Genomic DNA, 26,886 nt, shown 5'->3' with positions numbered 1-26,886 from the left:
GCCCCATCCTAGACCTGCGACGTCTGAACAAGTTCATCAAGGCGCAGAAGTTCCGGATGGTCACCCTCCAGCACGTCCTGGGTCAGCTGGAGGAGGGAGACTTCCTGTAGTCGTTGGATTTGTAGGATGCCTACTTCCATATTCCCATCCTAAAGGGGCACCGAAAATTCCTCAGGTTTGTGGTCCAAGGGCGTCACTAACAGTTCAAAGCCCTCCCCTTCGGACTACGGTCGGCACCCAGGGTATTCACCAAGTGCCTTGCACCGGTGGCGGCGCAGCTGCGCTGCGAGGGGATCCACGTCTACCCCTACCTGGACGACTGGCTCATCCGAGCCAAGACGAGGGAGCTCGCCGTGGAGCACATGGCAAGGACCGTCCAACTTCTCACGGACCTGGGATTCTCCGTGAACTACGCCAAGTCCCACCTGGTACCCGCGCAAAACGCACTGATTCTGGGAGCAAAGCTCGACACAGTGTCCCTTCTGGCCTCCCCGTCGGAGTAAAGGACCAGGTCCATCCTGGGCAAGGTACAGCGGATGTTGGTTTCCGACGCGGCCAAGGTGAGGTCCATCAAGTCCCTCCTCGGAATGATGTCTTCTTGCATCTACCTCATTCCCATGTGCAGGCTTCGGATGCGCCCGTTGCAGGAGTTCCTGGACGCGCGCTGGATCCAAACGACGGGCGGCTCTGAGGAGAGGATCACACTCGACGAGAGTTTCCGCCGAGCGGTCCGGTGGTGGGGCACCCGCGCGCATCTGACGGCGGGCATGGACTTCCAGACCCCAGACCACCAGGAGACAGTGACCACGGATGCCTCCCTGGAAGGGTGGGGAGCGCACACCGAAAATCTGCACGCGAGAGGCCTTTGGCTCCCCACGGAGAAGTCCCTCCATATCAACGTCCTGGAGCTCCGTGCAGTGTTCTGGGCCCTCAGGTCCTTCCTTCCGTCCCTCAAGGGCAAGGTGGTGAGGATCTTCACCGACAACACCACCACCATGTTTTACATCAGGAAACAGGGCGGAACCAGGTCCCCAGCACTGTCCAAGGAGGCGCAGGACCTGTGGCATTGGGCCGTCGCCCAAAGGATGTTTCTGGTGCCGTTTCATCTGGCAGGGATAAAAAACACCATCGCCGACTCACTCAGCAGGGAGCTGCGCTCGTGCCACGAGTGGGAACTACGGCAGGATCTAGTGGATCGCCTCTTCCCACGGTGGGGCACACCCTAGATCGACCTGTTCGCGACGGCGACGAACTCCAAGTGCCGGAGGTTCGCCATCAGGTTTCCCCAGGCGAGGAGCATGGGCGATGCTTTCTCGTTCCCCTGGGAGGGCTTGTTCCTCTACGCATTCCCTCCTTTGCCACTGCTAATCCGGCTCGTCAACCAGCTCAAGAGGTCACGGTGCAGGATGATCCTCGTCGCACCTGCGTGGCCGAGGCAGATATGGTTCCCGGACCTTCTGGACTTGTCAGCGTCCCCGCCAATCAAGCTGCCGGTGGACGCGGATCTACTCTCCAGGGAAGGAGGCGCCATCCTCCACCACGACCCGAAATCGCTGAACTTGCAGGCCTGGCTCCTGCAGTGCTAGAGTTTGGGGGATACGACATACCGGCCGACTGCAGAGAGGTTCTTGCAAAGGCCAGGGCGTCCTCGACTCTTAAATGCTATGGACACAAATGGAAGAGGTTCTCTGGTGCCACGCACAGAAGATTAACCCTCTACGGATTACAAATCCCCAGGTATTGCCGTACCTGCTGACGCTGGCCAAAGCTGGTCTGGCACACGCGTCCATCAAGATTCATCTTGCTGCGATCTCCCGATACACCAGAACCACGGGGCTGACGTCCTTGTGGTCTCATCGTCTGGTGAAAGAGTTCATGAAGGGACTGTTCAGATCGTTCCCGTGGTGAAGGCTCCAGCCCCGGCGTGGGAGCTCAACGTGGTGCTGACCAAGCTCATGGGACCTCCGTTCGAGCCTCTGCACTCGGCTCCGTTGAAGTTTCTGTCGTGGAAAACAGCGTTTCTTGTGGCCATCACCTCCGCACGATGGGTGGGAGAGATCCAGGCCCTTTCCTGCAAGGCCCCGTACTTGACTTTTCACGACACGAGGGTAGTGCTCAGGACGCACCCCTCCTTCATGCCCAAGGTACCGTCGGACTTCCATCTCAACGAACCCTTGGTGTTGCCTGTGTTCTTCCCGTCGCCTTCGTCGCCGGCTGAGAGGACTTTGCACTCGCTGGATGTGGCTAGAGCGCTGAAGTTCTACGTGGACTGCACGAAGTGTTTTCGGAAGACGTCACAACTCCTTGTGAACTTTGGACCTGTCAATCAGGGGAAGGCTCTCTCGAAAGCTTCCATTTCCAGATGGCTCTCCGGCTGTATCATGTACTGTCATCGGTTGGCAAACCGACCGCTGCCTGGCCGTCCGAGAGCCCATTCCACCAGAGCGATCGCAGCTACCACGGCGTTCCTTTCTGGTGTGCCCCTGCTGGACATATGTAGGGCTGCTACGTGGAGGTCGACGCACACCTTCACGAAATTCTACTGCGTCGATCGGGATTCCAGGGAGGAGTCCAGGGTCGGCCAAGCAGTGCTGCGCAACCTGTTCGCCTGAGGTGAGCCTGGTGAGGAGGTAAGATGCTTAATGTTGAGTTTGATGTAATGCTTAATGTTGAGCCTTTGCCACCTCCCGTGGTTGTGCATGTGTGTACTGCTATGTATTCTTTATTCATGAGCATGTGAATCCATGCCAGACCCCATGCTGGAGAAGGAACAAGTTACTTACCTGTAACTGTTGTTCTCCAGCATGGGTCTGGCATGGATTCACATGCGAACCCTCCCGCCTACCCCTCTGCGGCTCTTCACTTGGTCATACTGCCACTTCACGTGCTTCCAAATCTGAAGATGGCTGCCAGAGGCGGTGCTTAGGTAGAGGGCAGTCATTGGCTGTGGTCAGTATGACGCAGAGACCAGTGATTGGTTATTACTACGAAAGACAGATCAGAAACAAAACTGATACTGTTTTTTTCTTTACCGAGGATTCCCAGCCTGACGGGGAATATTCATGAGCATGTGAATCCATGCCAGACCCATGCTGGAGAACAACAGTTACAGGTAAGTAACTTGTTCCTTTTACAATACATAGTGTTTTAGTGTTTCTTTGGACCATGTGTATGCTACAATTTCTTTGCACCAAGCTAAAGCCCCCTCGCGCTCCTAAGATCAGCCTGGCTGCTATGTCCATGTACCACATTCTCAGGTGGTACAGCCTTCTATTAAGAGTGGAGCTTATGTACTGCCACATATATGGTTTTTATGAGTCTTAGTAGACTTAAGCAGATCACATTTAGGACAGTTTTTCTAAAGCAGGAGAAATGTATCCAATATGAGAAACCCATCAGAAAGAAAACTACCAAAGTTAAGTAAATATACATTTTCATTTTGTACCAAATCAAGGTTTAAGTCATGGTAAGTGCTAGCACTTTGTTCCACAGATGTATTTACTACCATACTATATTTCAATCCGGGTTTACTGTTTTTTCTTCAGGTATTGGCAGCTTCATCGGTAAGATGAAATCGATGGTGCCAAATCAACCAGTCCGTAATGCCAGAGGAACTGATCCCTCTGTGAAACAGGTATGAGAAATTGATTATTGAATTAGCCAGGGAGCGATGGGTTACTTTCATTGAGATATTTACAAAACAGTACATATTTTGAGACGTTCAAATACATGACTGTCAACACACATTGTTGTATAGAAAGCTTTGGGTAATGTGTTGCTGCAAAAGTTTCAATAAAACAGATTATCCAAAGTATTTAAATCATTGTTAGAAACAGTGTTCTTTTGCTGATTAACCTCCAAGAGTGTCTATTGAAACCTTTCCCCGCCCCGCTTTTTGTTTTGAACCTGACCTGAGACTTTGTTAGCTAGAATTTCAATCTTGTTACATTCTTGTTGGGTAAGATTTTCACAGAACTGGTACATCTTCATGACCTGGGTCAACCCCTGAACTTTTTTGCTTTACTAGTGGGATATTTTTCCTTAATACCTCAGTGAGTGGGAACCTTTTTCCACATTCACAGAATCTTTTACTATTTTTATGGGTGTCACTTTCTTTTTTGATTTGCCATAGTATCTTTTAAAGTTATCCTCTTTAACAACTTATTGGCAATAAGTGCCTGTTGTTGCTGAGTTGTCCTAGGGGCGCCCCTTTTAACTTTATTTTGCTAACCTTGAGAGAACTACAGTTCCCAAGGGTAGAAAGGATCTTTGGATCCCTTTTACATTTTGTTAGGTGAAACCAGCACACTCCACCTTATGTGGCGTGCTGGGGAGATGTAATGTAGCCCCCTTCACACTAAAACTGTAACATTTCTGTTACAGGGGGAAGCTTACCTTCAATGGCTGGTGGCAGTGATACCTTGTATTAATTTGGTGCACATTTACAGCGGGCTGTGTTCACAGCTGCAGTAAAGGCACTGAAGGGTGCTCATTTTACCAAAATGGCGCTGGTCGTCTTTTTTTTTTGTGGCCATTTTAGTGTTTCTTGTCCTTTCTTGTTCCTTCCCCTGACATCCAGGGCAGAAAATTCCTTTGTGATTTTTATCTTCGGCGTGAGTCCCCTGGGCTACCCGCCCAGGCTCCAGTCTGTCTGAGAGTGCAGGAAGCGAGGGAGGAGTCCAAAACTCCACAGCCCTTTGTCTTCCTCCTTACCTGAGTGGGGACAAATCCCACTGGGGGTTTGGGGGGGGGGGGGACTGGCTGTCCTTATTGAACAACCAGACCGCCCCTTGTTGTAAAATGCAGGGAGAGAATGCAGGAGTTGTGCTTTAGTTCCTGATAAATACTGTAAACCTAGAAGCTGAAGAGAAGTCGACCACTGGAACTGAAACCAAAGAGGAAGGAAAAGCGGCAGAGACGATTTCCAGCGAGCGGAGAGCCTGCTGGGTAACCTGAGCCTGCTGCATAACCTGAGCCTGCTGCAGCACTTCCTTCCAATCTCCTGGGGACTCCGAAAACAACGGCCCTGCCCCAGAGCCTGGTGAGACCCACTAGACTCAAGGAAACCTGCATTTTGAACCATTCTATGCGTTGCTGCGACCTTGCGTTGCTGCAATACCCTGGGACCTCAAGCCATTGTGCGGTGCACGGTCTTCCGAATCTCACTGAAACTTCGTGGGCATCCTGGTGGATCTCCAGAGACCCATCCAAAAAGTCCCCTCAACAAAGTGCTGGACCTTTGTAACAATGAGAATTCAACCGCGATTTTTCTGTCTTCTATGCTCCATGAAAAGGTACCAGAACCGCATTCAGCCGCGAGGAAAACCTGGCCAAGAACATCATTCATCAATCCCTACTGCAATGTCCCTTCCAAGGTCCTGTTTTCAGTTACCATAACAAGGAATCCACTGACCGGGTTTTGGCTGCAGATCCTGAAGTCGTCCTACTGCAAAATCTTCAATGCTGAGGTACTGTGTTGGATTGGGTATGTACTTTAAGTCTGTTAGGATTTCTGTGTAGCTGTGGGATTTTTTCTGTGATGAGCAATGCCTCTCATCCAGTGCACCCAGTCTCACTGCTGGAATCCTGCTAGGGTGTCTTCTGCATAGCCCCTTGTTAGGAAGAATTTTCATAAAGGTGCTAATTCCTCTCTACCTTAGAGACCCTCAGCTCTTTTGCTGACCTTTGGGACTTTGAACTTTTAATTCTGTTGTTTTTCTGTGTTTATTTTCTTTGCTTATGGAGTTTTAGATAACTCCATAGGCATCATCTTATTATTGTTGTCACACAGCACCTTTAGTGCAGTGGCATAGGGGTGTCCTTTGGACTTCCCAAGGTTTAAATACCTACTCGGGGATGAACTACTGTTCCCCAGAGAATGTAAAGTTAAATTGACTTTACTAGTTGATAGTGAGAATTCTATGTTAAGGCTAATTTCCCAAACCTAGTGAGTCCCCCAGCAGCTTTGCTGGATTTTTGGGGTTTATTTTTTTCTCCTGCTAAAAGTGAGACTTTTTTCCCACTCTTAGGCATGATTTGAGAATGTCCTTTGACTATATAATGTGTTTTATGGGCTATGGGTCTTTTACTCCATAGGGCTTCATGTGTTTTTGGTAAGTGTGTTACACAGCACCCTCAGTGCAGTAACACAGGAGTGTCATAGTGACCCCCAAACATAGACTCCATACCCTGGGACTGACTACTGTCTCCCAGGGCATGTAAAGTCACCATTGGCTTTACTAGTCTTAAATTGTGAACAGAACGAGTACAAGCCATCATATTGTGGAAGTACTGGTAAGGGTTATTCGATTGCCCCTGGGTCTGTTTTCCAAGGGGGCACTGTCCAGTCCTCCCTTGTCGAGTTTCTTGCTGGTGGCAGTGGATACCACGCAAAATATTCCACCAGAATATTTCCTATGGGATTTTCCCATTCATTTTAAACGCACCACTTTTTGGTGCAATGTTAAAGATGCTGTTGGGTTATTTATTTAATATTTATTCCCTGGTTGGGTATTTTTGCCAGGACTCAGTTTTAAAATTGCCTTTTTGTTCGCCTCTGAATGTCTAACCCAAGTCGAGCCCTTTGTTCCACTTTTTGGCTGGCTTCTCCACAGAAGCCCTCCAAATGGTGCCACTCTGTCTGGGGTCAATAGGATGTGTGGGAGGGGGATTAGGCACCCTGGACTGAGTTGCCTTGGCAACTCAAGTCGCACTCTTGTGTGATTGACCCAGTGGTGAGCCGGGCATGTTTGAGTGACAGCTAGGCTGATGAATGGGGGTTTTGCTGCATAAAAGCAGGGCTTTGGGGACTGGAACTTCAGAAGTCGCCACAGGACCTAAAGAATCCAAAGAGGGGAGAAGCTGAGCCATGTACAACGACGACCCCACCGGTGGAGCCCTGCTGTACGAAACTCACCACTTTCCTGACGACAGAGATCTTCTTCCAGGAGAGTCTTCTTCCCTTTGAGCTGGTGGGACCAACCAGTTCGCCTTTTTCGCCTTCCTGGATCGTCTCCTGGTCGAATCGCCTGTGCCAAGCACCCCAGCGGCCGGATAGCCACGCTTCACCACTACCGCAAATAAAAGGGTAGTACCTTTTAACCGGGGAACTATGTGGCTGGTTTCTTCCCTGGCAGTGCAACGACCTCCAGCTTTCCTCCACGTCGAGATAATCTCTTCCACTGGACAAAGTCCTGACTTGCACCTGCTGCCAGGAACAACTGCCCCCGCTGGAGCTTTCTCACCATTTCAGGTACTGTGTCCCGCCTGGTCTCCCTTGCAACAGACTGTCCAAGGTGTCCCGTAAATCCTTGACTCTCTATCTGGGGTGACCTCGGACCTGCTAACATTATCTTTCTGACTTGATCCAACCTCTTTTGACTTTTCTGCAAAGACTTTGAGTGCATTTCCACTGTGTGATCTTGGGCACATTCGGCCTTGCTCTCTCCAAGAGTGGGCCTGGCCTATGAACTTTTTGCTCTACAGTAGACCCTGCCTTTCTTGACTTGCTGTGGTTTCTTAAAAGTGTTGGTACTGTGTGTTTTTCCTATTCTGCCTTTTCTCTCCCTTTTTAAACAAATTATTGGAGTGCCATCTACGGTTACGCGCTCACCTCTGTTTTTCTAAATAAGTGGCGTCTTAACCTAGACTTGTTGAATAATTAACTAGGGAGGTGTATATACTTAGTGACTGTGTTTGAACTTGCTTGACATATTAGTGCCAGTGTATTTTTACAAGTGTGTTTTTAAATAAATAATTATATACTTTTATACCCAAGCTCTGGTCAGTGTTTGCTTGTGCTACTGTATTTTTAGCCCTATTGTGTATACTCTACATACTGCTTAACTCTTCCCGAGAGAAGTCTGACGGCTCAGCCACAGCTACCAGGTAAATCTGGGTGGTGCAGACTGCTACCAATTGGGTTTACTGCTAACTCCTGTAGTCTTAAACGTTTTGCAGTGGTCCCTAAGGGAACTGCACAGGTTTCTGCCTAACACTAGTCTTTTTAAATTCATAGACCCAGCACACACAATCTTCCTATAGAGTGCTGTAGGGGTTACTTGGTATCCCCTATGCCTAAACACTCTTGTAGCTGTCAAAAGCTCCCCTTTCCGGTTGAAATTGCTGGTGGCAGTGGTTTTATAACGAACTACCATGATTTTCCTGACCGCAAACACCGGTAGCTAAAAATTGGGGGACGCCATGTTTTTGAATATGGCCCCCAAGACCCCTCTGTAAAAACAGACTCTGGTCATCTTTTTTTGACGTTTCTTTGTGGAAAGGTCCTTCTGGTGTTTACCTCTTCGCGCCAAATCAGGTTTGGTCCCTTTGTTCGTGAGCCTTTGGCGTGCTTCAGTTCTGAAATCCACCCATGGCGCCTAAGTGTCTATGGTGGGCAGGAAGTGAGGGAGGGGCCTGAAACTCCCTGTGCTTGGTCTCCTAGGAGACCCAAATGCACTCTGGCGTGATTGGCTGGCTGAGTGTCCGGCAAGGACAGACACCCTGCTGGGTGAGTGAAAGCTACGATGGAACAAATGCGAGAAAACTGCTTAAAAGGTGAGTCTCCCGGACTGGAAGGCAGAGCCGACCACTGGAAAGAAAGAACAGAAGACGAGCTGGAAAAGGGCGCTACTGCAATCACTTGACCGTTGGTTTGCCCGGTGAAGCCCTGCTGCAACTCCGAATTGCCAGATCTCCATTCGACAGAGAAGCCCCTTCAAGGACGGCTTCTTTTGAGTTGGTGGGACCAATCAACACATAAAACACCTGGATACCATTCCCGGAGCTGGTTAAGGTTTAACCAGGGAGAGGGAAACCAGCTACTTGAGCTGACGTGATGCCATTTTGTTTCCTCCAACGGTGATCCCGCGCAGTGCAGGAGTCCCCCGATGTCCTCCCTCTTGTCCCCACGACTGAGGCTAAGGAACAGAGATCTACAGGAACTGCCAGGAACCAACGTCTTCAGCTAGATCTTTTTTTGCTTCACTTTAAGGTACTGTGCCATCTGGTTGAGAGATCCTAACTCTCGCGGTGAAAGTTTGTGAAACCTTCCCAACTTGCAGGCCTAATCAGCTTGTGACCCAGCATATCATCCACTTTCATCTAAACTACTTCTAAAAACTTTTACAAAGACTTGACTTCTCCATCTGTACCAGAACTGTGCTGTCCTATCCAAGAACACTAGACTATTGACTTTGGCCTGGCCTATTGATTTGAACTGACCCTCCTGGTACATTGAACCTTTGCATTATCTGAAAGAAGCGTTTTCTAACCCCTTGTACAAACCTCTGCCTTTTTATTCCTATTTAAAATAAGTGCCTTTTGGCTCACTTTTCAGGGGAGCTCGAACTGTCCCTACAACTTAGTTTTGTGCTGTAGTATATTGGTGTTTTTAATATTGTTGATTTCTACTAGTGAATGTTTCCTAAATGACTGTGTAAATAAGTATTTTAACAAGAAACCTTGAGTCTAAGTGTCTACTTGAACCACTGTGATTGTGATACCTCGGTGTAACTTCTACTGCTCACATTACCTCTTGAAATAAGCCTGCTGCTCGGCTCAATACCAAAAGTGTGTGGTACAGACTTATACCAAAGGTTGGTTTTTGCTTACACCTGTAGTCCTAATTGTGTGTAGTGTTCCCAGAGGGTACTGCATGCAATTCTGTCTAACAGACGACCAGGGCCATTTTGACAAAAATGGCACCGTTGGGTGCTTTGCTGCAGCTGTGAACGCAGCCCGCAGTAAAAGCACACCATGGTAGGTAAAAATAAACCGCTGCCACCAGCCATTTATCGAGGAAAGGGTAACATAAAAATGTTACATGATAAACGAGACAAATGCGATACCAAGTAACCCCTCCAGCACCCTATTGTAAGATAGTGTGCTAGGTCTAGAAAGTTACAAATGTAAGTAAAGTCAATTTCTCTTCACTGCTCTTGGAAACAGTAGTTTATCCAAGAGAAGGTATTTAAACCTTTGGAAAATCTGAAAGACTTCCCTCTGCCACTGCACTGAAGGTGCTGTGTGACACAATGTAAAGATGATGCCTATGGAGTATGTCAGACTCCATACTTAACAAAGAAACAGAGTTTAAATCACATTAAAAATACATGAGTGGGGAAAAAGGGTCTTGCTCTTTCCAGGTTAAAAATTAAAAGTCCTAAAATCCAGTAAAGTTGCCAGGATCTCTAATCTAGAGAGGAATTAGCACATTTCTGAGAATTCTCCCTAACAGGGTCCATGATATCTTGGGTGGGGTTGCTGCGACGTGGTGTTCATGACTTTGCTGGCCGGTGATGTCGTTTGTGATGAATGGTGATGGTAAGTATGAGCTGTTCGACGAAGGGGTTAAACACTTATTCGGGGAGCTCATCCGATGTTGGAGGAGCAGGGGTTCTGGTCCTCGGTCCTTCTGATCTGAACAGCAATTGCTCTTCGTTGGGGCGCCCAGACGAAAGATAACCTGTGTTAGGCAAGATTGCATGCAGTACCCTCTGGGAGACTACACCAGCCTTGTCCTTTTGGCAATAGTTAACCCAACCTTTGGTATAAGTCTGTACTCCACAAGTTAGTAGAGTGACTGAGCAGCCAGGCGTGTATCAAGAGGGGTCAATGTGAGCTGTAGGGTTGCAACATAAGAGTTTCATAGTGCCAAAGTATCCAAATAACACTTATACTCAAGGTTTCTGGAATGAACAATTATTTTTTAATTTAAGTCCGTTTTAAAATAAGCCTTCTTTAGAAGGGAGCAAATATGTAACACTTAAATATACTTCAAAATACACACTCTGTTTCAATAATTCAGGAAATCCCCTTTTGGGATTGCACACACACTTCCTACAATAACTAGGACACTGTGGACATTGATATATCACTGGTACATTTAGAGAAATACTGAGTTTGGTGTCAAAAAAGGAAAAGGTTAGGGAAGGAAACAATGGTTAACAAGTTTCTCAAACAAGTAAGCACTTTTGAACCCCTCCCTACCCTCAACCCCCTCAATGCAATGTAGATTAACCCTTTCCCAGCTATACAAGTAAAGAGTGTATGACTTTTTGGAGGGACAGATCAAAACAGTCAGAGATTAGAAGAGTCTTCAGGGAGCCAGGACAGCCAATGTCAATTGAACAAAGTCCAGGGGAGCTGAGGAACGTCTTCAAGGTAAGTAAAAAGTCTTGCACAATGTTAGTGTATTTTTGTTGTAAAAGAAATCGCTGTTGTGCCACAAGTTGGGAGGCTTGTCATGGGCAAAGCTGCAAGCAACTCTGCAAAAGGCAGCAAATGCAAAATTCCACTGAGAGCTAGCAAGCTACACAACATAAAGTAAGTACCACTTAGTTTACAGTACCTTAGGCCTGAAGAAATTGGTTCCAGTTTACTTCTGTTCCTGTTGTAGTATGGCAGATCCTGTTGTTCCTGGGCCTCGGACATGGGGACAAGAGGGAGGACGTCTGAGGACTCCTGCACTATGATTTGATGGTTGACGGCAGCAATAAGCAAATTTAAGATCAGTGGCATTTCACGGTTTCTGCTTCTTGCGAATAGCACCACTGCAGTTCTCAGATACCTTCTGTGGTTTCCTTACTTCTGGGGTCCAGCACTCTGAGGTGGCTCAGGCTTGGTTGGTCCTGCTTCAAGGGAGTCCCGAGGATCTTCCTGGAGCTCGGGTTCGACTTAAAAACGATGCATTCGATTATGGTGTTCCTGTCCACCAGCACTCGGTTCCTGCAACAGCAATGCAAAGAGCCAGCAAAGGGAGGATTTCCAGTCAAGTTTTTCTTGGTGTCGATGGTCCCACCAACCGAAGGGGAGAAGTCATCCTTTGCAGGTCTTTTCTCGTCAGGGCAAATTCTGAGCTTTAGCGGGCAAACCAAGGTTCCAGGAGTTGTATCAAGAGTCTCTTCCAAGTTTTTCTTCGGATTCCTTCATCCAATGGTCGACTTTGCCTTCCTTGCAAAATACTTCGCTTTTTATGCAAGTCTCTCCCATTCATTCGCAGCCTAGCTGTCACTCACACAGCAGAGTGGCTGTCCTCGAAGGACAGCCAGCCGGCCAATTACCTTTGGGTGCATTCCTGTAACCAAGGAGACTAAGCACATGGAGTTTCGAGCCCCTCCTTTGCTTCCTGCCCTGCAAGACACGCTGGAGCCTGAGGCAGGTTTCAGTACTGAAGCCTGCCAAAGACAAAATGAACAAAGGGACCAAACCTGGTTTGACACAGAGTAAATATCAAGTAGGACCTTTCCAGCAAGAAATGGCGAAAAAAGAAGACTGCGCTTTTTTGACAAAATCGGTACCCATGGGTGCTATACTGCAGCTGCGAACACAGCCCGCGGTAAAAACACGCATTGGTAGAAAAAAGTAAACCACTGCACCCAGCCATTAATTGTAGAAAGGATAACATAAAAATGTTACATGCAAAGATAGACAAAGGGGATACTAAGTAACCCCTCCAGCACCCTATTGTAAAATGGTGTGTGTGCTGGGTCTATACATTTAAAAAGATAAGTAAAGTCAATTTCACTTCACTGCTCTTGGAAACGGTAGTTATCCAAGAGAAGGTATTTAAACCTTAACAGAAATCCAAAGGATGGCACTGCACTGAGGGTGCTTTGTGTCACAATGTAAAAAGATGCCTGTGGAGTTTGTCAGACTCCAAAACCAAAAGAAACAGAGTCCAAATCAAAGAGAAATGCATGAGAAAAAGGCCTCACTCTCCTCAGGGTAAAGGTTAAGTCCAGCAAAAGTATAGGGGGTCTCTAAAATGGAAGGGAATTGGCTCATTTCTGAGAATTCGCCCCAACAGGGGATGAAGATTTTTTCTGGTGAAAAGGGTTCTCTCTTCCGTCCCTAGCGAGGGACGCCCATGCATTATGGAGGAAAGGGGACAGGACGTAGTAGTACCTGCTTGCAAGACCAAGGCAACTTATACACTCAGGCATCTCTATAACAGATGACAACAGTCAGATCAAACACTATTATCACCACAGATCCAACCACAGCTTCTTTTTCCATGTCCAAATCAAATATAAATGCATGAGAGAGTGGGGGGAAAAAGGTCTCTCTCCTCAGGGTAAATATTAAGTCCAGCAACAGTGTTTGGGGGGGGGGTCTCCAAGGTAGAAGGGAATTAGCACATTTCTGAGAATTCTCCCGAACAACCTGTGATCTGAGAATTAAGAATAGAAGAGTCAGAAATAAGCAAGTGGGTGCGGGATTAGGTCATTTGCACCTGTTCACCACTTGCGCAAGTTCAAAATGAAATCTGTTCTAAATGTTGTTTGCACAAAGTTGATGCAGTGCATTTGTTTTTTTTTTAATTCATTGAATTTCAAATAATGTACATTTTCTATTTCTTTTTTTTACAGTAGATATATGGCACCTTATACTCAGAGGTTAACCAGGCAAACATCCCATGTCATTCACATCAAAGTACATATACTGATGCAGTACATTTGTAATGATGCATGTTTGAGAAATGCCCTCTTAACTCGTGTTGTTATTCCAGGCAATAGCAGAGAAGCTTGCCCAAGCTAATCGAACACCAGAAGCCGGAAAAATGCACACTTCTCAAGGATCTTTTGCAAGTGGTCAGTATGATTAACTCAAGTCATTCCATTGTTTATGCAAAGCGTGATGCTTGCAAAGGGTGCAGAACTATCCAAACTTATTTTAGTAGCAGTTGTTACACAATACATTTTATTTTGTATCCTCTAGATTTCGATTGCCCCCTTGTATTGACATTGTTTTCCATACTTCATCTTAGTTTAGCTTCTGGCAGAATGGTTATACAAGAAGTATTTTACATTCCGAACATAGAGAAAGAAAAATTCCATGTTGACTCTTCAGAATTTGCAATAACTACAATTTTAGCACCAGACTGCTTAATTGCACATCAGACTAGAACAGTAGCCCAGAAGGCTGCTTCAACTTTTCTGGCAATTGTAACAGGAGTAAAAGAATCAAGAAGATTGTTTTGCAGGTGACATCTTTGGGCACATGGGGCTGTACATTTTACCAGTACTTTAAGTGATCCCTTAAGTTTCTCTTAATTACTTGTTAGGTGGATTTTCATAATCAACCCTTAGAGGGCCATCTGCAAGGTCAACCTAGATGTTAGCCAGAATTCCCATTTTGCAATACTAGGGGCATCTCAACATGTTCACCTCCTGCCCTCCTCCCCCACCCCATGTTTTTTTTTTGGTTCCCTGATTTTTAGTGGCCAGGTGGATTTTTCCTTAAATCCCTCTGCCATTATGTCGGTTTTAATCCCTTACATATGGTTTATGGTACTGGTTTGCAAAGTCCCAGGGGTGTGCCTCAGGCGTTCAGTTTCTGATCTTTGATTGTTAAACTATCATCTGGTTTTAGGCAATAGGTTAGTGGTAGTTGTTGGAGTTTTACAAAAGTCTACCTTAGATAAGACTTTAGAAGACTCACACTTGGGGCACAGGGATCCAACTCCTAATGTAGGCCTGAACCAGACATGTTTGTTGGTAGCAATGGCTGAGCAGCCAGGCTTATCTTGGGAGCAAGGAACGGTAAAAAGACCTTGGAGTATACATATAGGCCAAAAGAAACACTGACACGCTAAAAGTTGTATCAAAATAATGGTTTCATTTATATATACAGTATATTATATATACAGTAAGGTAAAGGTGATTCTTCAGAAAGATAAGTACTAATCACACACTAAGTAACTTGGAACAACTAATGCAATATTTACAATGAGTACATCACTTTTGTAATACTTTGAGAATGGCAGTATGCAATTCAAAGGTAAGTAAACACTTTGCTAATAACTTTCAAAATATCTGTTTCTTGTACAAAGGAATGAAACAAGACCAACATAAACCATGTAAATACTGTGAGAAACCAGTAGGTGTCTCATCGGCTAGTCCCCGGGGATCTGTCATCCAGGTGGCCAGGACACAACGATCGCTTTTGGATCCACTTCCTGGGGGTGGGCCAGTGCGGGAGGATCACCTGGATGAGGGGTCTTCAGGGAGTGGGACACTGGACAGTGAGATGTGGTATCCCCTTACCCCACCTTTTCCCCCCTATCCTACTAGGTGGGATACTTGGGAACTCAACACTCCCGTCCCTTTCCCGAAACAAACACGTTCCCACGGACAGCTCACTTTGAGAGAAAACGGACTGACACCCGAGCTGTATACCTTACATGTCCCAACACAGTTACAAGGCAGAGTCCGGCAACTACTGATCATTACACACACACACACACCCCTGAATTCCATCACACTTCCCCACACAGATAAAAGGCAGAGCACGAAAGCACACTCTGGGTAAGGCAAAACACACAAGGGAAACAGTAGTTTCAAGATGACAGTTTATACAAGGAGAAAGACGGCACGACCTGAGAGAGTTGCAAGGAGGGAAGTGCCCTTGACCTTTTTGGAGAAAAAACGCTACTTTCATGTGCCCTCGAGAACAAGAAACATAAGACCTGGAATTAAAGCTGAGGAAACATGGATTGTGTGTCGGAGGTGCCGGGGGCTCTAACAGGTCGATGGACAAGGCGGGATTGCCGCTGTGGTACTGTCCTTGGCTCCTACAACAAAGCAGCACCAATACAATTAGCACAGGCAGTGAGTCGGGGAGACTGATAGCAGAGCGTTCTTTGTTATTACCAAGGTTGCAAGCAGCAACATTGTAAGGAGAAATCTGAAGAGAACAGTGTGTGAAGCGTATGTGATGAGTGGCGTGAAGAGTGAGTTAACTTTTGAAGCCAAGATAAATACCATATACAGAGTGGTCCGGCACTACGTGGGTGCACATTCGAAGGTCGTTGTTAGGTTCTAACTGAGAGGTGGCAAATGTAAAGGCTGAGTAAGACTAATTGTGTAAGAAGGATGTGGAGTCGAAGTGGTCCTGCAACGGGTCAAGCTAAACTCTGTGCACTTTCGAAGGACTTCGATAGCTAATGCAAACTGCAGTTGGTCCAAGCCCGGCTGAGTAAGACTGTGTAAGAAGGATCTGAGCCTGGCTGAGGGGATCCAGGGTGAACCACCTGAGAAAGAAAATTCTCTGAACATTGGAGAAGGGGGATGTGAGCCCAGCTGAGGGGATCCAGGGTGAAGAGTGAATCACATCATTTGAGTATTTGTAAGAGGAAAGTAACTTTACATTTGTTTTGTTACAATATGCCCTCTGAATAAAGAGACTTGGATAACTTAAGTGACTTGGGCACAGAAGGCCCTGATGCTGATGATGGAACTGTATCCTCGTGCCGAAGAAGCCTGAGAGTGTGCTATGCTCGAGTAAACCGCATTGTCCTGTTCTGAAAATGTGGGTAAGGGCGGCCAATGGCCTGAACATTTTAACATATCATTTTTGTGAACACTTCTTTCTTTTACATGAACATTACGCCCCACTATTTGTATTGAGAAGTAAGAATTGGCAATATTTCTCTTATTTTTTAGTATAGGCCCATTTATTTTGACGAGACGCCACTGGGACAACTTTATTATTTGATGGGCGTAGCTTGCTCCCATCTATAGATTTGGGATTAGATGGGCGTTCATCACACCCTTGTTAAAGTTCAATAAATTTTGTTTGTCTTACTATTTATGCCATGCCTTCCTTACAATACTAGTAGTAATTTCACAGAGGCCTTGTGCTTTAGTAGTCCATCCCTATCTAGTTATGAATGTCTCAAGGTCAGACTCGAGGGTCAAACGAGCAAGGCTCAAGATGTAGAAAGTCCAAATGTTCCACCGGAAGTCTTCAGTAGCAGGTAAGTAACACTCTGTTACCTATGGTTGTTTGCCTAATGTCCAAGTCAAGCTTCTAACTTTTCGGCCAGAAAGCCGACAACTCCTTAGAGAAATTTAAGGAATCCAAAATCTCTGCCAAATCCTTCGGCCTAGCTGGGCAGCCGGCCAAACCTGTGTTGGCGTGAATTCTCATTTCTGTGCTAATTCCCTTTAAGCTTAGAGACCCCCCTGCTCTTTTGCTGGACTTTAGGACTTGGATTATTTTACCCAGGAGTAAGTGAGGCCTTTTTCTAACTCTCCCCACTATTTTTGATCCGATTTGAACTCTGTGTTTCTTTTGGTTTTGGAGTGTGACAAACTCCATAGGCATCACCCTTTGTATTGTGACACACAGCACCCTCAGTGCAGTGTCACAGAGAAGTCGTTTGGATTTCTCTTAAGGTTTAAATACCTCCTCTTGGGTAAACTACTGTTCCCAAGAGTGGTAAAGTGAAATGTACTTTACTTACCTGTTTTTATTATGTATGTCCAGTACACCTCATCTTATGTGGAAGTACTGGGGGGGGGGGTTACTTAGTATCCCCTTTGCCTACTTTCTCTTGTAACCTTTTCTATGTTACCCTCACTACTTTTAATGGCTGGTGGCAGTGGTTCATTGTCCTACCAGTGTGCGTTTTTACCACAGGCTGTACTCGCAGCTGCAGTAATGCACCCATGGGTACCCATTTTGTCAAAATGGGCACCCTTCTTGTTTGTGAGGTCTTTCTTTGGTTTGGGTTTTACTTTGCACACCAAACCAGGTTTTGTCACTTTGTTCGTTTTGTCTATAGCGGGCTTCAATGCTGAAACCCGCCTCTGGCTCCAGTGTGTCTGACATGGCAGGAAGCAAGGGAGGTTCCCGAAACTCCGTGCTTAGCCTCCTTGGTTACAAGAATGCACCCAAAGGTGATTGACTGTCTGGCTGTCATTGAAGGACAGCCACCCTGCTGTATGAGTGACAGCTAGGCTGCAAATGAATGGGGAGAATTGCATAAAAGGCAAGGTCTTTTGTAAGGAAGGCAGTCGACCACTGGACGAAGGAACTGAAGAAGAAACTGGAATAGAAGTTTGCTGCACCCTCCTGGATCGATGGTTTGCATAGTAAAGCCCTGCTGCATTGCTGAAGCACTGAATTTCTAATTGACGAGAGAAACCCGGAAAGGACAACTACTCCCCTTGGGTTGGTGAGACCAACTGACCCCAAGACGAACTTGAAATGAACCCCTCGCCCTGCTTGCTGTACTTCCTTGCTGCTGCTGGGCTGCTGGAACCGAGTGCCAGCGACAAGAACACCTGAATCAAGTGCATCTTTTTTAATTTTTTATTGTGATTTAGTCACTATACAAAATTAAAATGTGACTTTTCACAAAACGTTTTCAAACTTTTCAAACAATCATTAATCCAAAAAAAGAAGAAACACTGTTTTCCATCAAACAATCATACCAAGAAGTGAAAAAAAGAGGAAAGAAAAGATCAAGTCACAAAAATATTAATTAATAAGCATGCTAAAATCCCCAAACATCTCTCTTCACAACATATAATGAGGAATTAAACATAAGTAAATCTATCAGTCCGTGTTAGGCATCATTGGATGCAATACAACAACCCTGACCACCTGGCAATAGGGACCCAACCTTTGGTATAAGTCTGAACTACCCATGTTGGTAGTGTGGTTGAACAGCCAGGCTTATCTCAAGAGGGGTAAATGTGAGCAGTATGGCTGCGACAGAGTTTCACAGTTGCAGTTATCCAAATAAACACTTAAACTCCTTTTTTCTTGATAAAACAATTGTTAATTTATTTCAGTCAGTTGTAAAGCCTTCTTCAGAAGGGGCCAATATATGTAACAATTAAAATACACGTCAAAACACACTCTTAGTTTCTCTAAATTAGATGATACCCATTGGGGATTGCACACAGACACTTCTACACCATCAGATGACTTAAATGGCTAGGACACTGTGGATGTTAATTTATCACTGGTACGTTTTCGAGCAATACTGAGTTTGGTGCAAAAGATGGAATAGAGGAATACAACAAAGGTTAACAAATAATTCACAAACAGGTAAGTACTTTTGAAAACCTTCGAATGGCAAATAAATGTAACCCTTTCCTGGGGCGAAAGGTCAAAGCACAAAGTCAGAGGTAAAGAGAAGTCTCTCGGGGAGCCAGGACAGCCAATGTTAATTGCACAATGTCAAGGGGAGCTGAAGATCTTCTTTTGCAGGTAGGTAAAAAGTCTTGCACAATGTTTTAGAAAAGTATGTAGAAAATAGAACACTAGTGTCAGCAACTCTTCACGGTAACCAAGACAGGTCTCAAGTGAGAGCAAGTAAGGCTACACAACAAGAGGTAAGTTATCTTCAACTTTACAGTACCTCTGGTTAGAAGAAATGGTTCCAGCTGGCTTCTGTTCAGGTACAGCTCTGCAGATCCTGTTTTTCCTGAGCCTCAGTCGTGGGGACAAGAGGGAGGACGTCTGGGCACTCATGCTCTGCAATGGGAAAGGCAGCGGCAGCAATGGACAAACTTCAATTCAGCGGTCTTTCAGTGTTTCAACTCCTCGCGTCTGACAGCAAATAGCAACACTGCGGTTCTCGGATACCACTTCATATTCCTTGCTTCTGGGGTCCAGCACTCTGTTGAGGTGGCTCGGGCTTTGTCAGTCCTGCATCAAGGAAGTCCAGAGGATCTTCCCAGCGCTCTGGTCCAACTTAAAAGCAACGCACACAATCTGGTGTTCCTCTCCCTGGCTCTTCGGTTCCATCAGCAGCGGAAATACAACCAGCTTCGAGAGGATGTCCAGACAGGCTTACTTTGGAGTTGATTGGTCCAACCAGCTCAAAGGGAGAAGTCGTCCTTGCAGGGCTTCCCTAGTCGAGCCGAATTCTGAGCTTCAGCACCGCAGCAGGGCTTCACTGGGCGAACCAAAGGTCCAGGAATTGCAGCAGCCGTCTCTTCCAAGAAGTTCTTCGGATTCCTTCGTCCAGTGGTCGACTCTGCCTTCCAAGCCAAAAAGCCTTGCCTTTTTATCCAGGTTTCTCCCATTCATCCCAGCCTAGCTATCAATCACACCGCATGGTGGCTGTCCTTGCCGGACTGCCAACTGACCAATCAATACCAAACTTACACCAAAGTTTGGGTTTCTATTGCCAGGAGGTCAAGGTTATTGTAGTGCACCCAAAGGGTACTGCATACAATCTTGCCTAAAACACAACGGTCGTAAGAAGTAAACCACTGCCACCAGACATTAATTGTAGAAAGGGTAACATAAAAATGTTACATGAGAAACTAGACATTAATTGTAGAAAGGGTAACATAAAAATGTTACATGAGAAACTAGACAAAAGGGATACCAAGTAACCCCTCCAGCACTCTGTTAAGCTAGTGTATGCTGGGGTCTAGAAAGTTACAAAATGTAAGTAAAGTCAATTTCACTTCACTGCTCTTGGAAACAGTAGTTTCACAAAGAGAATATATTTAAACCTTTGGGAAATCTAAGACTTCCTGTGCCACTGCACTGAAGGTGCTGTGTGCCACAATGTAAAGATTGTGCCTATGGAGTTTGTGTCATGTATAACTCACTAATTTGCAAAGGATACAGGTTAAGACCAGAAAAAGGATACAGATGATGGGAATAACTTCTGGATCCCTCGCAAAACTGGATAATAGCTTGAAGGTAAAGAAGTCAATTAGAGACCTTCCAAGTGATTGCAGAGCACGTAGGAACAGAAAAACACCAACCTGTGAGAAACAATGGATCATGAATACTATTGTCACTTGCTAATAATCTCTCTAGGGACACCACTAACCTGTGGACATTGAGGAGCAGTTCCGATAAACACACAGGAAAATAATCCAATATGAAAACAACGAAAAAGGAGGGAAGGTTATTAAGGGAAAACTTCTCCCGAACGATCCAAGGGTCACGCTAGGTACTGGGTTTTTGCACCACAGGAAAGCATCCAAAGTCTTGTGCGCTAAATCCTTCTTTGAACAAACTTAAATAACAGTACTTGTAGAAATCAATCAATCCTGTCCTTGTAGGTTAAATTAAACAATCCTGCCCTTGTAGGTTGGTATAGCAGATTTAGGGAAATAGATGTCAAAGTGGGAGGACCCCAAAAGCAACACAAATTCTAGTGAAAATGATGAATCTTGAGTTTTGAATGTCATGGATTGCAGCAGAAGTCAGTAGAATCCAAGATACACTGCTGAAACTGAGATGCTGGGCACTTGGTGAACATAATTCAAAAGGTTGCCACCTACGTGCTTCTTGGTAACCCCTGTAGATGAGAACACATTACGAAGGAGCCAGTGTTTGTAGATGGGACCAGAGAAACACACTGCTGTGAACGAGTTATTGGAAACACCTATTATTGCGGCAACAAGACCAGTCTGAAGAAAACCGCCAAGTAACTGGCGGCTGTGAACACACGTGGCAGCGAGCAGACGTTCAGGAAGCTGCCGCGTAGCAGAAATGACAGTCTAGTCTCCTGCTGCCTGATTTCCTGAATTGGAGGCGGTGGGAACGGGGAACATCAAAATAGTGAGCAGTGCGCAAACTGCTCAGAACTCCAAGAAACACGGAGCTCAGAATAATGCTGTGCTAGCCGAAAAAAAGGAAGAAATGGGTGAAAACAATGCGAGAAACGCAGATCAACTTCAGACAGTGATTCCGGATGAAAACGCGATCAGAAGCAACGCGTGTGAAGCACAACGCTGCTTATAAACGTAGCGTTTGAAACTCGTGATAATGCAAATCACATGACCTTAACAGCGTGCGTAATGTAAACGCCGTTTCCTTGGCAATATATCAAAAATTCTCCACCTCGAATAGAACGGTTTAACTGTTCTATTGGCAGAACGTGTCTTCTGATAAGAGTGCCCTAGAGACAGGTGCTCCATGGTTACCAATCGTGACAGTTTGTCAGACTCCAAAGTCAGAAGAAACGCAAAGAATAAATCACATTAAAATGATGTATGATCAAAAGTCCTTAAGTCCAGCAAAAAGAGCTTGGGGTCTCTAATGTAGTAGGGAATTAACATGTTTCTGAGAATTCTCCCTAACAGGCCGTGTCAACAAATTCCACTCCCTCCAATGGTTTTACAACTTCTACCGTAAAAAAGTAATTTCCCGAAACCATTCTATTCCAGAACAAATCTGTTTCCAACCACCAACCCTGATGGGTGGAATGCTCCAACCTTAGAGCTCTCAACTTCCAAGTCCCTGAACAATCACTCAACAAGTGCCTCAAATTCTGAGTAACTATGCCTCCACATTGAGGGCGGCACTGCTGAAGATGGTGGTGCTACTGAGGCTGTTACATTACTTTGGGAACATACCGTATATGATACTCAAACAATTCTTTGTCAAGATGCAGAGCTTGTGTAGAGGGTTCGTATGGCATAATTCCAGGAATCGAATAGCGATATGGAAGCTTCAAAACCCGTATTAACATGGAGGCATTAGGCTTCCCAATTTCAAAGTATACTATGTGGCTACTCAACTACAATATGTGACGAGGTGGTTGTCGGACGATCCTACATCCGAGTCTAAATTGTTGAGAGCCAAATGTGTCCCTTATTTTTTTGAAGGAGTGGATGTGGGTGCCAGAATCACAGCAGGGTGGAAAGACGAGATTGCTGGACTTAGGCTCTCTGCCACATTTCCTCCCCTGTCAGCTACTTGGGAACCCGCACATGTGCTCCCCACAGATGTCGCTATTGTCACTAAAGGGAGTAGATGGACAAATGAGAGAGCACATAAGGAGACAATGGGAACCGCACAGGTTAGCGACCTTGGGAGATGTCTGGTGGGAGGGGAAGGTAATAGAGTTTGACCTACTGGTGGAGGACTCTGGACTACATTGAGGACAATTTAGCACATATGTTACGTTGCTGAAAAGTATGAGGGACGTGGCCTGAAGCGGTACTGACCCTACAGCCTGAGGCAGTCGGAGAAACATTACATGATGTATCAGAAGGGGGCTATGAGGTCTCTCGGATATACAAGCTGCTGATGTCCAAAGTGGGGAAGGAGGTGGTCCAGACGAGATGGGACTGGGAGGAGGGGGTTGGTGAAGCAATGGGGGATGGATTAGAGCACAAGGGTATCACAAAGTATCAAGAAATGCAAGGTTGCAACAGATAGTTATCGATCACCCATAGAGCATATTTGACCCCTAAGAAGATAGCAAAGTTTGAAAGAGCTGGGGCACAGATGTGCCCGAAATGCGTGGAAGGGAACGCAGGGATGGTACACATGTTCTGGGCATGCCCTGAAATAAAGAGATTCTGAAGTGAGGCGGCTCAGCTCTTGAAGGATAAAGATGTAAACCTGGATGTCCACTCCCCGTGGGCATGTATGCTGGGGGGGTGTTCCCCAGGCCACGTAAACTTAAAAACATGTTCGCAAACTCAATGACCTGGCATATATACTGGCCAAGCGTAAGATAGCTATGGGTTGGAAGGCGAACAGGAGGCCGAGTGTGGATGTATGGTGGCAGGACCTCTAAAAATGGGCACATGCAGAAACAACGGTGTGGAATGAGGCAGTGATTAGAGGCGGGGGGGGGGGGAATGTATACGTTGAGTGCTTGGTAACGAAATTGGCTGGATTAGACCGGGCAGACCCGGAAGAAAATGGCCATTCGTGAGATGAGGATGGTATGCCTGCAGATGAGCATTGATAGATTCTGTCGTGTGACGGGCCCGGTGGGAGGGAGGGGGGAGAAAATACAACTTGACACTGTATATTGAATGAATGTGTATATTCGCTGTTGAACTGTAAAATGTACAGGTTGGAATTAATAAAAATAGTTTTTTAAAATAAAAGAAACTATGCCCCCACATTTTTGACAACCCGCACTGGGGGGATAGCTATTGGGTCTCTAATATTCTTCATTTCCAAAGTTGGTAAGCGATTCAACCTTACAGGCAAAAAATCACCTCTCATCGCTGGGTCCGGAAACTTATTCAGATAGGTGGTCCTCGTGGACACCTATTTATCCACCAATGTTAAGGAGGCACACAGACGTGATTTCCTCATTCGATCAATAGTTCTTATCCAATCCATTTTCTTTAATAGCTCTTTTGCTTTATCTGGATTATTAATCAGAATATCTTCCGTACACAACTCTTTCTTTAGAATATTAGTACATATATTTTCCAGGTAACTCAAAAATGTATTCGGGTAACCAGAAGATCTTCATACAAAGAAAGATGTAGGGGACAAAGATCAACCTATACTGACTGATACAACTCCATTCAATAAAAGCCTGCAATGATTTCAGCCCCAGCTCATATCTCAACGAGGCTATGGGCACACGGTTAGGCAGACTCAGAACACGCCTCCACAGGTTACCCTCCAGCCTCTCCCAGTCGATATGAAATGATTGGGGATTCGTCTCAAATCCGTAAATCGGAGCTGGGATGATCTTACCATTCTAGAATTTGATTAACGGTATCGGAGAACCTGCAGCATTTGTGGAGGTTTCTCTTCATCTCGGACCCTGATTGCAAAATCTTGGCATCCAGATTAGAGGTAGACTGGACCTTATTCGGATAGGCTCTAACAACCAAACCCAAATACTTAAACTCTTTAACTACTGGGATTCTTTGATTATCTAAACACCAATTAAAGGACTTGACCATCTTCCGTGGGTGTTTAAAAATCATAATTCTAGATTTCTTTGGATTCGGTTTTAGGCCATTCTTCTCCGCATAAATCTGAAATGCTGCAGTCAGTCTCTGAAAGAACACAGGTGTCCTGTCAAATAACACAATGTCATCGGCATACGCCAGCAAACTAATAATAGATGGACCTAGTTTCGGGCTGGCCAATGCCGATTCCAATAGCCATTTCACCAGGTCAGCAAAATATAGATTGAACAGGATTGGGGCCAATAAACAGCCTTGTCTGACACCCCTGATCGATTTAGAGAGATTCCCTGATCTTTCCAGTCTAACCTGAATATCTGTCTTTTTATGCAGTTCGATCAGGATTGCCAGTAGGCCCTCAGGGATACCCCATTCCCTCAACTTCCACCAGAGGCGGTCATGATCGATGGAATCAAATGCCTAGGACAAGTCAATCCAGGCCCCAAACAAAGTTTGACCGCCCCTAGTGAAAGCCTCACTACTAACTGCACTTAAGATCAGGCCATTTAGAGATGTTGACAGGCCTATCCTAAATCCTGTTTGGTGTTTAGAGATAATACCTTGTGATTTTGCCCAATTCTCTAAGTCTATAAGCACTAAGCCCGCAAAAATGTTCCCATCAGCAGTTAATAGTGATATTGGACGATAATTGGCAGGAGCCATCTGGTTTCCTTTCTTGAAAATAGGAATGACCACCGCACTCTTCCAGGCATTGGGAATTTGTTTAGAGATTATAATATTTTTAAATGAAGCATCTAAAACCCAGGACCAGATATCGGGGTCTGTATTCAGAATCAGGTTACCCAGACAGTTGGGTCCCGGACCTCTAGAGGAGGAGGACCTCCTTATTAAACCCTTTGTCATCCCTCTTATAGACCAAGGCCCACTTCGCCGAGCTTTCAATGTTCTTCATTGGCGAAACATGCCCATAGATCCCAGAAAAAGTCAATCCACACCTGCTCTTGGATGATTCCATCTTGTTCTGAATTGTAAGGCTTGTCAAGACCACCCACTATCGACCAAAAATTACGAGAGTTAATCAGCCCAAACAGCCCTTAGTATAATTTATCCTTCAAATTGGAGAAACGTTGGAACCGGTGAGACCTAGACCAGTTCCTATAAGTATTCTTCATAGCTTTGATTTCTGCAATCGTTAGCCCCCCCCCTTTACATTTTCTTATAGCTTACCGCATCACCCCACCCCCCAATTTATCAAAAGAATGGATTTTTACTCGGCATAGCTGCTAAGGAGGTCACTGGTGGTGTGGATATCCCAGAGAAAGTCCACAAAAGCACAACTCTGACACTTCTTCATCAAAGCCCCTTCTGTCACTGGTTCTATTGCCACACCCAACCGATGTGTTAGTACCTGACCGTTATGTTTATATCTCGATACTCTGTTCCCGCCCTGATTTACAGACAATTGCTTACCATACCAATCGGTCACACATTAGTTTGATCATAAAGACCGCTTCTAATATATCATGGTCACTGGGGGACCCATTGTTAGGCAAAGTTTGTATGCAGTACCCTCTGGGAACACTACAAAGAACTCTGACTACAAGTATAGGAAACGCAACCTTTGGTGTAAGCTTGTACAACACAGTTTGGTAGCGTGTTGAGCAGACAGGCTTATCTCAAGAGGGGTCAGTGAGAGCTGTAGGGGAGTTGCACAGATATTCACAGTGACAAGTATTCAAATACTCTTACACACAAGGTTTTTTGAATAAACAATTATTAGTTTATCAGTCAGTAAGAATAAGCCTTCTTCAGAAGGGAGCAATATAAAAATAACACACAAATCCACTTCAATACTGTACACGTGGTTTCTAAATCAGAAATGACCCTTTTGGAATGGCCCACAAACACAACCTACACCCACAGGTGACTTCAATAGCTAGGGTGCTGGGGACATTAATATCTTACTGTTTGCATTTAGAATACTGTTAGAAGTTGTTAAAAGGAAAAGGTTATTAGAACAAATGAGACCACAAATATTCTTAAGCAGGCAAATACTTTTGGATCCCCTAAGCAGAGTCATTCAGTATAACAGGCTAGGCCAAGGTCAAAGGGCAAAAATCTTATATAGGATCAAGCACCTCTGGTAGGTAAGTAGAAAAGTCTTTGCACAATGTTTTAGAAGTCTTTGAAGAAAGGAAGAATCAAATGTAGGGCTACAAGCCGTTAGACTTGTGAGTAGTAGAAGATGCAAGCAACTCTACAGCAAGAGGTAAGGTCTCTCAGACTTTTTATAGTACCTTTGTATTGAAGAAAAAGTGCAGCAGATGACTTCTGTTCCTGAGCAGCTCTGCAGATCTCACTGTTCCTGTGCCTCGATCATGGGGACAAGAGAGAGGACTTCTGGGGACTCCAGCAATGTGACGGTTACTGCTTGCAAACAGCAATCTTCAAATCAGTTGCTGTTCAATGTTTCAGCTCCTCGTGT

General features: G+C 45.5%; 1 protein-coding gene across 2 annotated transcripts in view; it reads left to right on the top strand.

Annotated features, from left to right (window-relative positions):
• The window catches only part of LOC138497172 (uncharacterized), a 1,228,614-nt gene that overhangs the window by 1,022,458 nt on the left and 179,270 nt on the right, over nucleotides 1-26,886 (top strand). For both annotated transcript variants that reach the window (XM_069620463.1, XM_069620462.1), the window contains 2 exons: nucleotides 3,546-3,634; nucleotides 13,511-13,592. In XM_069620463.1, the coding sequence (XP_069476564.1) occupies nucleotides 3,546-3,634; nucleotides 13,511-13,592 (171 nt within the window). The remainder of the gene's footprint in view (nucleotides 1-3,545; nucleotides 3,635-13,510; nucleotides 13,593-26,886) is intronic.

The sequence above is a fragment of the Ambystoma mexicanum genome, chromosome 5q (assembly GCF_040938575.1).
Source record: "Ambystoma mexicanum isolate Mex_15411 chromosome 5q, UKY_AmexF1_1, whole genome shotgun sequence".
In the NCBI taxonomy this organism is placed as follows: domain Eukaryota; kingdom Metazoa; phylum Chordata; class Amphibia; order Caudata; family Ambystomatidae; genus Ambystoma; species Ambystoma mexicanum.
This window is presented reverse-complemented; position numbering and strand designations above follow the sequence as displayed.